General features: G+C 35.5%; 1 protein-coding gene across 4 annotated transcripts in view; it reads right to left on the bottom strand.

Annotated features, from left to right (window-relative positions):
- LOC128868930 (putative fatty acyl-CoA reductase CG8306) overlaps positions 1-13737 on the bottom strand; it is a 40501-nt gene extending 26764 nt beyond the window's left edge. The window contains exons 1-2 of one of the 4 annotated variants that reach the window (XM_054111554.1): positions 13520-13737; positions 13012-13167 (exon numbers count right to left, since the gene is read on the bottom strand). In XM_054111554.1, coding sequence (XP_053967529.1) covers positions 13012-13019 — 8 coding nt within the window. In that variant the 5' untranslated portion in view covers positions 13020-13167; positions 13520-13737. The other 3 variants (XM_054111553.1, XM_054111556.1, XM_054111555.1) reach the window with 3 other exon arrangements.
- Positions 13738-14297: the final 560 nt, after the last annotated feature.

Raw genomic sequence — 14297 nt, 5'->3', positions numbered from 1 at the left:
GTGGCGCAAAATGAATCACTCTATCGGAAGATTTATAATTTAGTAAAATAATTATTAAGACAGTTGAAATTTGTAAGTACAAGGTGGCACAAAATTAATCACCATATCGGAAGATTTATAATTTAGTAAAAACATTATTCAATTTACTGAAATAATTATTAAGCCAGTTGAAATTTTTAAGTGCAAGGTGGCGCAAAATTAACCACCGTAACGGAAGATTTATAATTAAAAAACAAAAAAAATTGCGTAATTTTGCGCCACCTTGTAGTATATTCTTTCTTTTCGGAGTATACGCCAAGAATATGCCAAGGCAAGCTAAAATCTCTTTCTATGATTAGCTGAGCCATGCACTTCTAAATTTTGTTTAGCCTGCGCTATACTCTACAATTCTCATCAGACTTGTGAAACAAATCAGAGCTAACTTGCTGAGAGTCTACAAACTATGAGCCCATATAGCCCTCTGAGTTCGAAGATGGTAATCTGAGTTGAAGGAAATGAAAATCTCGATCGCTGACTAGATTTACAAGTCTCGTAATAGTAGACTAACTGCTTCTAAACTTCCAAAGATCCATACGAACTATCAAAAGAGCCATTAAGCGCAGATAAAGATATATTTTGGAGTCTCAGAGCACAAGTTTACTCAATAGATAGAGGAAATTTAATTCATATCTTTACCTACAAATAATGATTGGGATAGCGCAAAAATATCAATTGTTGAATGTTTATCTGTACCTTAAATGAAAAATAAATCTGAAAGAGAATCGAGGTTTTGAATGAATGAATAATTTTGCCAGAAAAGTTTCGAATTAACTCTCTTCTCACCACGAGTTCTTAACTGCACCCACAAATTTATTCTAATAGAGAGAATACTAGACCTCCGGAAAAATTGTGCAAATCTACAAGGGATCTACCGCAGTCGCTGGCATATACATAAGTAAATACATATAAAAGAGAAAGAAAATACCAGGTAGATACTTATGAAATGAGACTTTCAGCTATTAGTCCATAGATGTCGCTAGGAGTATTTTTAAACCTTCCCAAATGCCTTGTTTTTTTTGTCTGTTATCTGTCAACAATATTCAGTTCATTGTTTGTTACGTTTCATAGAACAATGCATTTTTGTCGCTCTTAAAAATGTCGAATTTCGTGCCTTCAAACTACAATTTGAAGAAAAACGCTTCTCAAGCTCATCAAATGCTTATAGAAGCTTATAGTTGACATGCTCTAGTAGAGCATAGTGCTTCAGGTGGTTTGAAAATTTCCGAAGTGGTGATTTTAGCATGGAGAACGAGGACCGTGGCCGGAGACGTACGATTGGGAGCCTCTGGTGCATGCAGCTTACTCACCAGACTTGGAGCCTTCCGATTATCATTTGTTTGAATCGATGGGCCACGCACTTTCCGAGCAGCGCTTCAATTCTCACGAAAAAGCCAAAAAATGGGTCGGTGATTGGTTTGCGGCCAAAGACGGCCACTTTTTTTGACGCGGCATCCACAAATTGCCTGAGAGATGGGAAAAATGTGTCGCTAGCGATGGCTATTATTTTGAAGATTAAATTTGTAACCATTTTTTCTTAATAAACTTTTGAAATAAAAAAAAGTCTCATTTCATAGGTATCTATTGATTTCTTTTTGCGGGTGAAAGCTTTCAAGGCTTACGCCAGTAAAGTGAAGTATTTTATCTTGGCTACCCTGTCGCAGGTTATAGAGTACCTACATAGCCTATTTTTCTTAATACTTGTAGAACCAGTAGATGAATCAGCTAGACTTCGTGAGGTAATAACTTTCTTTTGATGAATTCGGTAAGAAATTGAAATCGCTTAACGGGCAGCTTAACCAGGCGGTAGGAAAGAAAAAGTTTCCTATCGCAGGTTCAACTCGGCCCACAGAATACGGCAGTGAGCTTGAGGACCCATGCGAGCATCAAATCATTTTCCAAGCCAGCCTACTGGGTAGTACTATGGTATACTGCCGCGAAACGCACCATTTTTTGAATTGAAGAAACGAAAGACAGACTACTTAAGACCTTCAGATTGAATTTTTTTTCCATTCGATCCTGAAATGTGCAAAGAAAAATAACCAAATATCGATATTTTCATAAATAAATAAAATCAAATTAAAATTGCCAATATTTCGTGTTTATATTACAAAAAAAACGAACTTGTGATAGATTTCTATTGCATGGATATTTTTTCGATTTTTCGTTTCGTATCGATCCAAAAATTGCTTACTTAATTGCCAAGCAGACAAATTAATAGACGTATATTAAACCACAAAGCAAAAACACAAAAATAAAAATATTGAAATAAAAAATATCAAAAATCATGTAACTGTAAAAGCGACTTCCTTGTTCACATATTGCGTGTTCGCTCAACTCTCCAATGCGCACCATTAGCTCTGCAGCCAAGCCAAGCACGGCGAAGCGAAGCGTAGATGGCACCAGTGAAAGCAGAAAATCGTCACCCGACTAACCGACAACCACAAGAGCTTCCAGCAAATTATTAGCAAACTGATAGCAATGCAGCTAATGGCGAACGTAAAAAAGCAGCAAAAGACACAAAAGAGAAAAAAGGAAGTAGAAAAAAAGAGTTTAACAAATATGGAAATTGCTTCAATAGTTACGGGCATGCACATACATACATACGTACAGATGAGTAAAAAATAGAAACAGATACTGGTATGGAAGATTCGCTGTTTTTCTAGCAGTCACTTGAAGCACATGGCTTTTGGACAAAAACTTAGCCGATAAGCAGATAAGTCAATGCTAAAGCACGTAACAGTTGTTTGTGTGGGCTTTTGTATTGTTCACAGCAGCAAAAATTGGACGATGTTACACATGCACATCTAACGGTGTATCTATCACATTAATTACTAGCCTTCATGTGCATTGTAAAGCCTCATTAATGTCGAAATATTATTATTAAATTAATTTTTTTGTTATGACATTTTGTTTCTTTAGTAGGAGGATGTCATTCATTAAAATGTCATACATGTGTGAGAATTTATGTGCAAACAAACGTTTGTACATATGTATGTTCGTGTGGGCTACGATATTGTTGAGCGCGTAATTAAATATTACTTTTAGTTGCAGGCCATGGAAGAAACGAAGTGGTATTTTTACTACATTCGTTAAATTGCATAGAGATCCTCACTATTTAACGTAGTCAAGCGAGCTTCAAAATAACCCATGGGCTGAAAAGTGCCGGACCTAACACACTAAGATGGCACTAATTTCATTGTATTCACCGCTTTTTCAGTTAGTACTAACCTAAAACAGACAGTTGTTAAAATTTCATGATATCCTATTAATTAGTTCGTGAGTTATTGTGCTCAGAGTGGCGCTACTTTTGTTATTTTCCAAACAAATGAATCAAAAAGAATTTCGTGTTTTAATTTTACACTGCTTCTTGATGGGGAAAAATACCGCTTTACAAAAGCAATGGCCTGAAAAGTGTTACGGGGACTCCGCTCCATTAGTAGCAACAATAAAACGATGGTTTGCTGACTTCAAACGTGGTCGTAGAGGCACCGCTGATGCACAACGTAGTAGACGTCCTAATGAGGCGGTAACACCAGAAAACATAAAAAAATACACAAAATCGTTTTGAGTGTTCGAAAAGTAAAGACGCGTGAGTTAGCTGACATCGTAAAGATATCCAAAGAACGTGTTGGCTTTATATTGCATGGGATTTGACTATGAGAAAGCTTTGTTCAAGTGGGCGCCACGTTTGCGCACTGTTGATCGAAAATAAGTACGCGTTGGTGACTCTGAGCAGTGTTTGGCCATGTTTCAACGTGATAAACCGGAATATTCGCGTCGATATGTGGCAATGGATGAAGTCTGGATCCATCACTTCACTCCTAAATCAAAACGATTGCCATTTGAGTGGACAGCAACTGGTGAACCTCGTCCAAAGCGTCAGAAAGCAAGGTTATGGCCTCAGTATTTTGGTATGCGCGAGGTGTTATATGCATCGACTCACTTGAAAAGGGAAACACGATCAACACTGGATACCGTTATTGGAGCATTTGAAGACCAAAATTGCAAAGAAACGTCCGCATATGGCAAACAAAAGAATTTTGTTTCATCAAGACAACGTTCCCCTGTCACAGGTCAATCAAAACAATGACAAAAACTACATGACTTGAACTTCGAATTGCTCCCACATCCCTTGTATTCGCCTGATTTGGGTCCCATTGACTACTGGCTGTTTGAAAAAAGACTCGCCGTTAAGAAATTACGCTCGAATGAAGAGGTTATCGCTGAAACTGAGGCCTATTTTGAGGCAAAAGATAAATCGTTCTAAAAAAGTGGTATTGAAATGTTTGAGTGGCGCTGTATTTATTGCGTTGTTCTTGATAAAAATTACGTCGATGAATAAAGTTAATGTTGAACAAAAAAAGAACGTGTTTTCTTTGTTAAGCCCGGGACTTTTCCGCCCCAGTGTTATATTGTATTGTGCTGGCCTACGTTGTCTTGGTATTTCATTTCACTTAAAAAATGTTGGCTTTTCATTGCCTTCTGCTTTGTTCGAGTTCGATTGTAAAATAAATGTAACCCGCAGAGAAAATTCTGTGTTCTCTTCAAAAACTGTCATACTCAATGAAGGGGAAGGAGGAAATTGTCTGCCTTGAAAAGCTTTTTGGAGGGGTGTTGGTTACGCTGAATATCAACCGACCACTTAAAACAAAGATAGTTACATATTACACTCAGATAAAGATTACATATTTGGAGTGTTTTGTGCTTTTTTCTGAGTAGTCAAAAAACATGCATCTGTATATGGTTGAGTGCGATATTGAGCAATTTGTACACCGTAGAAGTCCAACAGTCTTTCGTAGAAACGAATACACTATAAGTTTCGCTACTACGAGTGTAATAAAAACCTACCCGGGTTAAAACACTTGAAGCATATAAATCTTGAAATGGGACTCCTCGAATTTTTGCAGGAATCTTGTGCGCAGTTCTCTACAATGAATACGTTACCGGGACGATCCGGACTGTCCTCCCAGTAGAACTCCTCGTACATGTATGGGGGCTGTTTATGCTGCTACAACAACAAATAATAAAGTGCTGTACGTTCTTTTCTTACTTAATGACTCGGTAGTAGTCTCTTGGAGTAGAGATTTTCTTAATACAGAGATACATTTTTTCTCAAGTCCATGAGGTCATGTGAATCTAGCAAGCTTGGCATAAGAAGCTCCATCACTTTCAGCTATGCAGATTATGGCTAAGCGTGGAAGAGTGATCGCATCTGTGAGTCGAAAATGTTGTTTGCCTTAAAATATCGCCAAAGATAGATTGCGTAGAGTCATATTATTTAAAGTTCAGCGCTTTAGATGCGTCGAGTCATATTATTTTAAGTTCTGCACTTTGAGTGAAAACATTTCCCTCTGTATATATTTACCTTTAATACTTGTACGCCATATACATTTTGAATTTTGCAGGTAATACCTCCTATGTTATATTTTATTCCACTTCTGAATTGCGAAAACCCATTCATGACTTATTTGATATATTTTTCTTGAGTTAAAAATACTGCTCACTCCAAAAATGCTTAAAATGCCAATTGCTTATCTGTTTAGCCGGTCGCTTATCTTTTGCTACGTATTTTAATCTATAAATTAAAATGTAATTTTAAAAGATGTGATTTTAGTATGCCTCCAGATAAGATAAAGCTACCAAAAAATTCCCTGAAGAAAAATGCATTTTTAATGGTTTGGCTGATGTCTTTCAAAGACTGCGAAATAAAAATCGGCATTCTAAAAATAACAAGCTTCTATTTTCTAAATATGTACGTAAGCACATTATTGTACATTTGACAAATGTCAAAGATGAAATAAAAAAAGGTACCGCCTAGGAATTATTCCCTACTAACAACTAGGCGGCACTTTTGAAAGCCTCTTTATATTCATCTTTGGTATTGTAATAAAAGTTGTTGTGAGTAAATGTTTCCTAAAATAGCGGCTGCATCGCGAAACAGGAAATAAATTAGGTAATGAGTCTATTAACCCAGACCTTTATTTGAACTAAGGCGAAAATGAAACGTATAATGACTTAAACATTTGGCTTGCAATTTTTAATTTGTACTGAGCAAATAATTGGGAAAGGCAAACATAACTAGCTTAGAAAACAAGTTGTTAATAGTATTCGCTTTTGAGTTGGGAGGCAGCAGACTTGACAGCAGTAAAATTGAGTAAGAATCACGCTCACGAAAACAATTCTGTCAACTGCTCGTAAGTGAAATGACAGTTGGTAAGCTCATGGCTTCGAAACGTCAAAAGATGACTTAATAAGATACGGTGCGGGCTTGAAATGAAGACAAGGATATGAGTAGGTGTAGGGTTGGGATTTAAGGTTCGGGCGTATAGCTTAACTGAATATATTTCGTTGGATTAGTATAAGACCGCCTAGCATGGAGGAACTAACGACAGTCTGTTCTATGTTATCGGAAGTAGCCGGATTTATATCGGGCAGAGGATGGTTACTACAGCAGAATTCCTCAAAAATGTATGCTACTAAAAGAACAGCAACAGAAACCACCCTATGCACTGCGACCTAAAAAGATATATTGTGCTTGATTTTTACAATTTTGATCTTTCTTGTGCCTCTTTACAGAGTCTACAAGAATAATTTTATGCAGCACAATTTTTTTCACTTGATTAACCGCGGTCTCGGTGGTCTAGCGGTAGTGCACTAGCCTGCCATCCCAGAGGTTGTGGGTTCGAATCCCACGAAAAGCACGGTCCTCGCACTTTCCCAAATCTACCAACTTTCCCTGTTTCCAAAACAAAATTTTCTTTCTTCGAACCCAAAACCTTATCCTTTCCATCATTACTCCTCCACAATAGTCAGCGCATTATTTCTATTGTGGCTGCTAAAATAAGAAAAACAAATAGTTACATATTGCATCAGTGGCGCCAGCAAGAGGAAGCGGTCAACCGCGGTAATAGCGCAGACACACCAAAGTTAGCGAAGTCCTCAACCATCTGTGCGATCCTTCAAGCACAAAAATGTGAAACACAGATGGTGCATTCCCACTATTTGGGACTGGTGGCGGCAGGCTAATCACCTACCCTGCCAGAAATCAAATAAATTAACGAAACCAACGCCAGACAAGTCTTGTCGAGGTCCTATGCTCCCGAGAGGAGTGAACAAGGAAAAAAAGATTGAGTTTACAATGTCCTGTTAGCAGTTTATTGTAAAGTTTTATGCCTTTTCAGCTGAGGTTAAGGATTGCCTCTACCTTTATACGTTCTGGATCAATGGGACTTTTCCATTGCCGCATGCCCGTTTGGTCTCTTCAGTACGCGATTTTCCCTTGTTGTTCCCGCTCACGTAGAAAGGTACTTTTGAAACTGTTGCTTACCTCGGAGAAAGGTTCAGAACCAATGAGGGGAGTGTTTGAACCTTTTTCGCTAAAGTGTCCGCAATTTCAGTCCCTTCATATCCCAGTACCCACATCAGAGTAACAATGATTCTTGATGCTAGAGTTTCGAGAATTGAAAAGATTGAATTGCTTGAAATGAGAAGCTATCTAGCGATTTTATAGCTGCTTGACTGCCAGAGAAAATTTTGATATTGACACCACGAGTGCCGCTACGAAGACATTTGATTACTAATTAATTCGGTTAAGGTAATGCTTTGATTTATCAGGAAAATTTGCTGTCAATTATAAGAAAAAAAAAAAATAAATTGTGAAACAAGACAAATCCAGAGTGTTTATGTTACCGGAAGGACCTGGACTTATATTCCGCCAATGATTAACACTACTGTAGTATTATTTAGAACTTACGAATTTGTGATGCAGTTACAATAACAACAAAAAAGACGTTGATTAAGGGGTTAGGAGTAGTCAGAATTTTAAAAAGTTGGATTTTTTTTGGCATTTTCTTAAGGGGTTATATATCTTGTGTGGGACTAAAAAAATCAAAAATTGTTTTATTCATCTTAAATATGTATATGAATTCAAAAAATCATAAAGATCGGAGCACTAGATCGACAGTTACAGACCGAGGAAGCGCGCAAATTATCCATAAATGAAGTGCACGCAAAACTTTAGACGCGATTAACTCGAACTCGTGTTTTTTGAAAACTACAGTCGCGGGGATCATTATATATCAAAAACTATTTGACCGATATAAGCTTTTTTTTAATTATTCGAAGTTACAACCTCGTGAATCTGCACGGTTCACTTTTTATAAATATTTGCATAGTTCGCTGGAATTAATTTTTTTTTTAATTTTTCAATCCCTCAAAAATCGTTTTGTTGATGCAAAGCGGTTTTCATATCGAGAAAAACATTTTTCTACATATATCATTTAATTTTTTTGATTTCAGTTGAGCTGCTCATGAGCTACCGTGATCACCGCAAGAATCTTCTAAAAACGGCGTTTCGGGAGAGGGGCGATATCAACAATAAATAATAACATTTTTTAAAACAAAAACACTTGAGTTACCATTCAGTATGATAAATGTCTCATTTGAATAAAAGTTCTAACACATATTAAAAAAAAAAAATTATGACAATCGTCCATTTTTTCGGGCTCACAAGGTATATAACCCCTTAAAGAATAAATACTTTTTTTTCAACAATTAACAAAGGGCCCTCGGGCGCTTCGGAGCGTTCCAGAAGGTAGAATGCCACGTATTGAACAGCAAATCGATATTTTGGAGCTGCTATGACGGCTGAATAACTATTATATGGCCCAGGAATAGATGACACAGTATAAGTAATTAAATAATTCGCATAACTCTACATAAATCGATAGCAAAACTTTAAACTATGTTTTTTGAACTGGTGATCACTGTTATTTGAAAACCGCTTGGTAGACTTCAATATACTTTATACTGCTTTTGTAAAACATGAATAACTGGTGTTTAAAATAATAATTTAATAATAATAATAGTTTATTTTTATTTCGATTTTTTTTAAATTTTATGTCAATATTTCCTGAGGCCACCATATTGTTAATTTTGAAAAAAAAAAACAGCTTCGATCAGGCACAAGATTATCTATTAAAATAAAAATAAATAATTGGCGCGTACACTTCTGTTAGGTGTTTGGCCGAGCTCCTCTTCCTATTTGTGGTGTGCGTCTTGATGTTCTTCCACAAATGGAGGGACCTACAGTTTCAAGCCGACTCCGAACGGCAGATATTTTTATGAGGAGCTTTTTCAAAATTCATGGCAGAAATACACTCGGAGGTTTGCCATTGCCTGCCGAGGGGCGACCGCTATTAGAAAAATGTTTTTTTTTTATAAATTTTGCTTTCACCGAGATTCGAACCAACGACTGAATTCCGAATGGTAATCACGCACCAACCCATTCGGCTACGGCGGCCGATTATCTATTAGTAAAACTAATTTCTCTAGTCTGATTGATTTTAGATGAATCTCCAAGGAATTTCGATGATCACCGCAAGGGACTTCTGGAGAAACGAGCTCCACACAAACATCTATAATTTTTACAATTATTATTTCTTTTCTGAAATTTTGCTAAAGTCAAGTCGAAACATGCTATGTTTTTATTTTTGTAAAATAAAGCAAATGACTAGCAAAAAGATGATTGAAAATCATTATTTTTTCGGGCCTATGACTACTCCTAACCCCTTAACATAGAAAGAATGTAGAAGGTTGTACCAAGCGCATTCATTAAAGGGGGTGCAGCTAGACCAACAACAATGTTTTGTACGTTTGATTGTCAAAACAAAGTATTGGCAAAGTATGAATTCGCTTTTTTTCATTCTGGGCTGACAGCCACATGGACACGACAAAATAAAAAAAATAAAAAATCAGCTGATTTACCGATAGCACCTTTAATATATTCGCCTTGGGTTGTACATACTGAATGCAATACCACCACCCCGCTCCCAGTGAAATTTTATTAGCAGTGAATTTTATAACTGTTGAGCTGTCAATCATTTTATATCTTTTTAAAACTGTTTGTTTGTAAACATCCTTTTTTCGATTCTCTTTTCTATTATATTCTTTGTTTACATTAACCTAACTGCATTTTCCTTTTTTCAATTTCCCTTTTTTGACACTCGCTTCTTAGTTATCTCCCTATTCCCATATGCAATTATTTACGTCACGGCTCATTTTCATGTCACGCTATTCAGTTTTTTATTTTCTGTTCATTTTGCGTAATTTTGCATGGGAGCGTGTCATTATTCTGTATTACAAAATTCTGTAAACTGCAAAAAAATTCTGCTTTTTAAAATTCTGCTTTCTAAAATTCTGCTTTTTCAAAATTCTGCATGTTTAATGCGAAAAATTCTGTTTTGTTCAAGTTTTCTGATTTTCGTCATACAAGAAGTAACAAAATAAACATTTATTCCATAAATATGCATATGTATATGTTTAAGCGATAACAATATTTTAGTTTGGCCAATTACAATATTTTTTGGAATTCTTTTTAAATATGTAGTGTGACTTAATTCATTTCTTTTCTTAATAATTCTTCGCAGCTGTTCGTTTATTTTAGAAGAGTTCTACGCAAAAATACGGTGGCTTGCGTAGCCGGAGTTGGACTGATGAGGGTTATTTTTTTGAAGCGCGGCCGAAGGCCGCCCACGCGAAAAATAGTTCTACGCAAAAATACGGTGGATTGCGTAGCCGGAGTTGGACTGATGAGGGTTATTTTTTTGAAGCGCGGCCGAAGGCCGCCCACGCGAAAAGAAGTTCTACGCAAAAATACTGTGGATTCTATCGAAACTGTGAAAAAATTATAATTATTATTATTATTATTTTTTATTTAATATTTCGAATAATAATAAAAAAATAATAATAATAAATTAAATAATTACATTCCCTCTTTAACATTGTTAACATTATATTTTAATACAGAATTTTGTAATACAGAATTTTGAAAGCAGAATTTTAAAAAAGCAGAATTTTAAAAAGCAGAATTTTGTTTTTAGAATTTTGTACATACAGAATTTCGACACCAACCCATTTTGCATTTTATCATTCTTGTCATTTATTATTATTATTGAATCATGATCTTATACAAACACCTTTTTTTCTTAACAACTGTTTTTACTGCAGTTGGCAGAGTTTTTCGTATTGGTATTTTCAAGCAAACAATTAATTTGATAGAGTAGAATGGGGTAAGATAGGTAATTTTTTTTTGGAGAGCTCTTGCTACGGTGTCTTTGCATTGATTTTGAAAAATAAGCAAGATTTTGAAAGGTTATTTATCTACTAACATTTTGGTTATACTGACTTATGTTTGGCTAAATATTTTGGAAGCTGCATTCAATAAGACAAAGGTACTTTTTTTCGATATTTTCAAAATCGGGGGGCACGATAGGTCACTATATGTAAGGGGAAAAGAATAATGTACATGGCTTGGAAATTAACGTTTTAACTTTTATTTATAGAGTATGAACACTGCACATGTTATAAAAGTTAGAAATTTTTCTTTAATTCATCACGCGAGCACGTAATGTTTCGAACGAAATTTTAAATTGTTTAGAGGCTGATCGAACACTAGCGCCATCTCGGACTGCCCCGATTGCGTTTTTTACGTCCTCTTCACTTCGTTTCGGCGTTTTTCGCACATAATTACGCACCATTTTGTTGCAAAAACAATTAAAATTTATTTGATTCAATTAAAAGTAGTGACCTATAATGCCCCAGACGGCTGACCTATAGTGCCCCCAAGCACATGTTTTATGTTAGTGTCGATATTTTTTTTTAAAACAAAAGTATCAAAAAACTAACACATTATTCGTGTTCAGCATTATTTTCTACGTAAAATAAAACTCATCTGACAAATATTTACATACATTAAATGCACTGCACCGTAGAATAAAAAAAATGATATGTCGGAGAAAAGCTCACAAAAAACTAAACGACGCCAGAACTAGGATAACTAATCAATGGTGACGGCCGAAATGACAGTCGCGAACGTTGTTCCCCACCACGTATTCAATTCACATAAGACGAGTGACCTCTGCAAAAACAGTGCGACGAAAACCCCACCTACCTATTGTGCCCCCATACCTATCTTACCCCATTCTACTCTACTAATAAATTTTTTAAGTGACTTTTGTATAGAATTATTATTAAAAGCATAAATATAACTTAAATAATCTCCGACACTTAACGCCACGCAAATAATCAAGTAATTTTTTATGAAACAGCAAATTTGATCACCTGATCTTGCATTCGAACTACATGCAAATGCATCAACTGAATCGCTTCCAATTCCAGAGAACTTTAATCTGCCCACTTTTTATCGTTCATTTTTTCCACCTGCACTTTTTTGGTGGGCAATCAATTATCACTCGATTTAATAATGTGCCCATATGCACATACAAACATACATATATGTACATACATATAAGCAAATGAGAACACCAATTAAGCGGCAATAACTGAGTTCAAGGATTGAAGAAAGGCAACGAAAAACTTGCAAAAAGTGCATCATTGCATGTGAGGCATATGCATATACATACATACATACATACATATCTAGATACGTAAGTGCATTTTTTTCAATACAGCTTAATTGATTTTTATTTCAGCGTAAATGCTTACAACGCCTCTATATCATATGTGAATGGTTTTTTCGTTAAATGCAGGCATTCTCTTTAGCTCAGCCCCATCCACACGATCTTCCCACAGCCTGTTTTGACCGGCCCTGACGTGCTGCACTTCAAGGAATGATCGTTGATTTGACCTAGAAGGCTGTATAGTCAAGAATGGCTTGCTAGTAACTCTGGAAAAATACTGTTAACTACCATCACCGCAAATAGTCGCGGCAGAAAATTCCAATTCAGCAACAACAAAAAGTCAGAGTTGAATTTACCAAAAGCGCAGCACGATTACCTCATTAACCGCCCTCAAGTGCAGTAGTCAATAAAATAAAAAAAAATATAGAAATTAATTTTAAGTAAAATATGACAGATACAAACTAAACAAATTTGGAGTGCCCATCCCAAAAAATAAAAAAGCAAACAAATACAAATCCAAAGAAAACAGCAAAATGATTTTGTTATAACTTACTCGGCCATTTTTGTGCTTATGCCTCTGCTTGCTCTACTAACGATGAGTTGTTTTGATTGTTCTTGCTGTTGCTGCTGCTGCTTCTGCTGATTTGCTTCTTACTCAACTCAACTAGCTTTCCTGTAAATGTTAGACTTTCACGTCTCCGAAACAAACCTAAAAACCAAATCAAGTATTTCTTTAAACTCGTCTCTACGCGCCTCTTTTCATTTCATAAGACTCACTGCTTCTATTTATCGCTTTTTTGTTTATTCACTTTTGTTCTTATTGTTGCGTTGCTAGTGCTGCTGCGCTGCGACCGCGTCATGTGTGAATCAAATCGGCAAATACGCGATCTGTCACGCCACACTAATACAACCGGTGTACAGCAGACAGCAATAAAAATAAAAAAACAATTCAACAACAACAACAAAAGCAACAAAACGATACAGAATTAAGCACAGAAAGAAGAAAACTTGAAAATATTTACGACATTTACGTCAAACGATTTTGATTGCACTTAGTTTACTTTTTTGGTGGAATTTGTAAAGCCTGAATATTTTTGTTTGTCCGGCCGCTGTTGTGTGCTTCTTGTTTTACCTTTTTAATTTAATTTTATCTACACTGCGACAATGCAAATAAGGCACAATATTTTAAGGGTGAGTCAACACCAAATGTCTGCTTAGCGGTCAGAAGACTTAACTAACTTGTCTCGCGGCCAAAGTTGAACTGAATCGGCGCAAATGATTGCCGCGAAGTTTTAGTAGCAGAAAATTGTTAGCCAGTTTGGCTTTACACACGAAATTTTAAGTAATGAAAAAGGTAGTAAAATACGAAAATCTCTTGGAGAAAAGTACAAAATCATTTTTGTTGCATGACTTCGTTAAGAATAGTCATTATTTTAATATTTTTAATTTAAGTAATTTATTAATTAATCATTTATTGATTAAATAAATTTTTTATTTTTTACATATCATACTACCACAACCGCAGAAAGATGGGAATATTTATAAAAGTTTAAATTTAAATTTATTTACTTAAAAAAAAAAACATAAACAAAAAAAAAAGATGATAATTTCAATCAAAATTTACTCAGTCTATAAAAATTGTAAGAAGCAACGCATTTAATTAAAAAAATAAATGAATTTATATATATAAATATATCCATACAAATCAACTATAGGGTGTTTTTTTTAGAGGTTAGGTTTTCAAGTTGGCACTACTTTTTTCGTAGATGGTCTTTTTGACAGCTGTCACTTGATTTATGCTCAGTTTGGTTTGCCATTTCATAATGAATAGACTTACAC

Source organism: Anastrepha ludens, chromosome 6 (assembly GCF_028408465.1).
Source record: "Anastrepha ludens isolate Willacy chromosome 6, idAnaLude1.1, whole genome shotgun sequence".
Lineage (NCBI taxonomy): Eukaryota > Metazoa > Arthropoda > Insecta > Diptera > Tephritidae > Anastrepha > Anastrepha ludens.
This window is presented reverse-complemented; position numbering and strand designations above follow the sequence as displayed.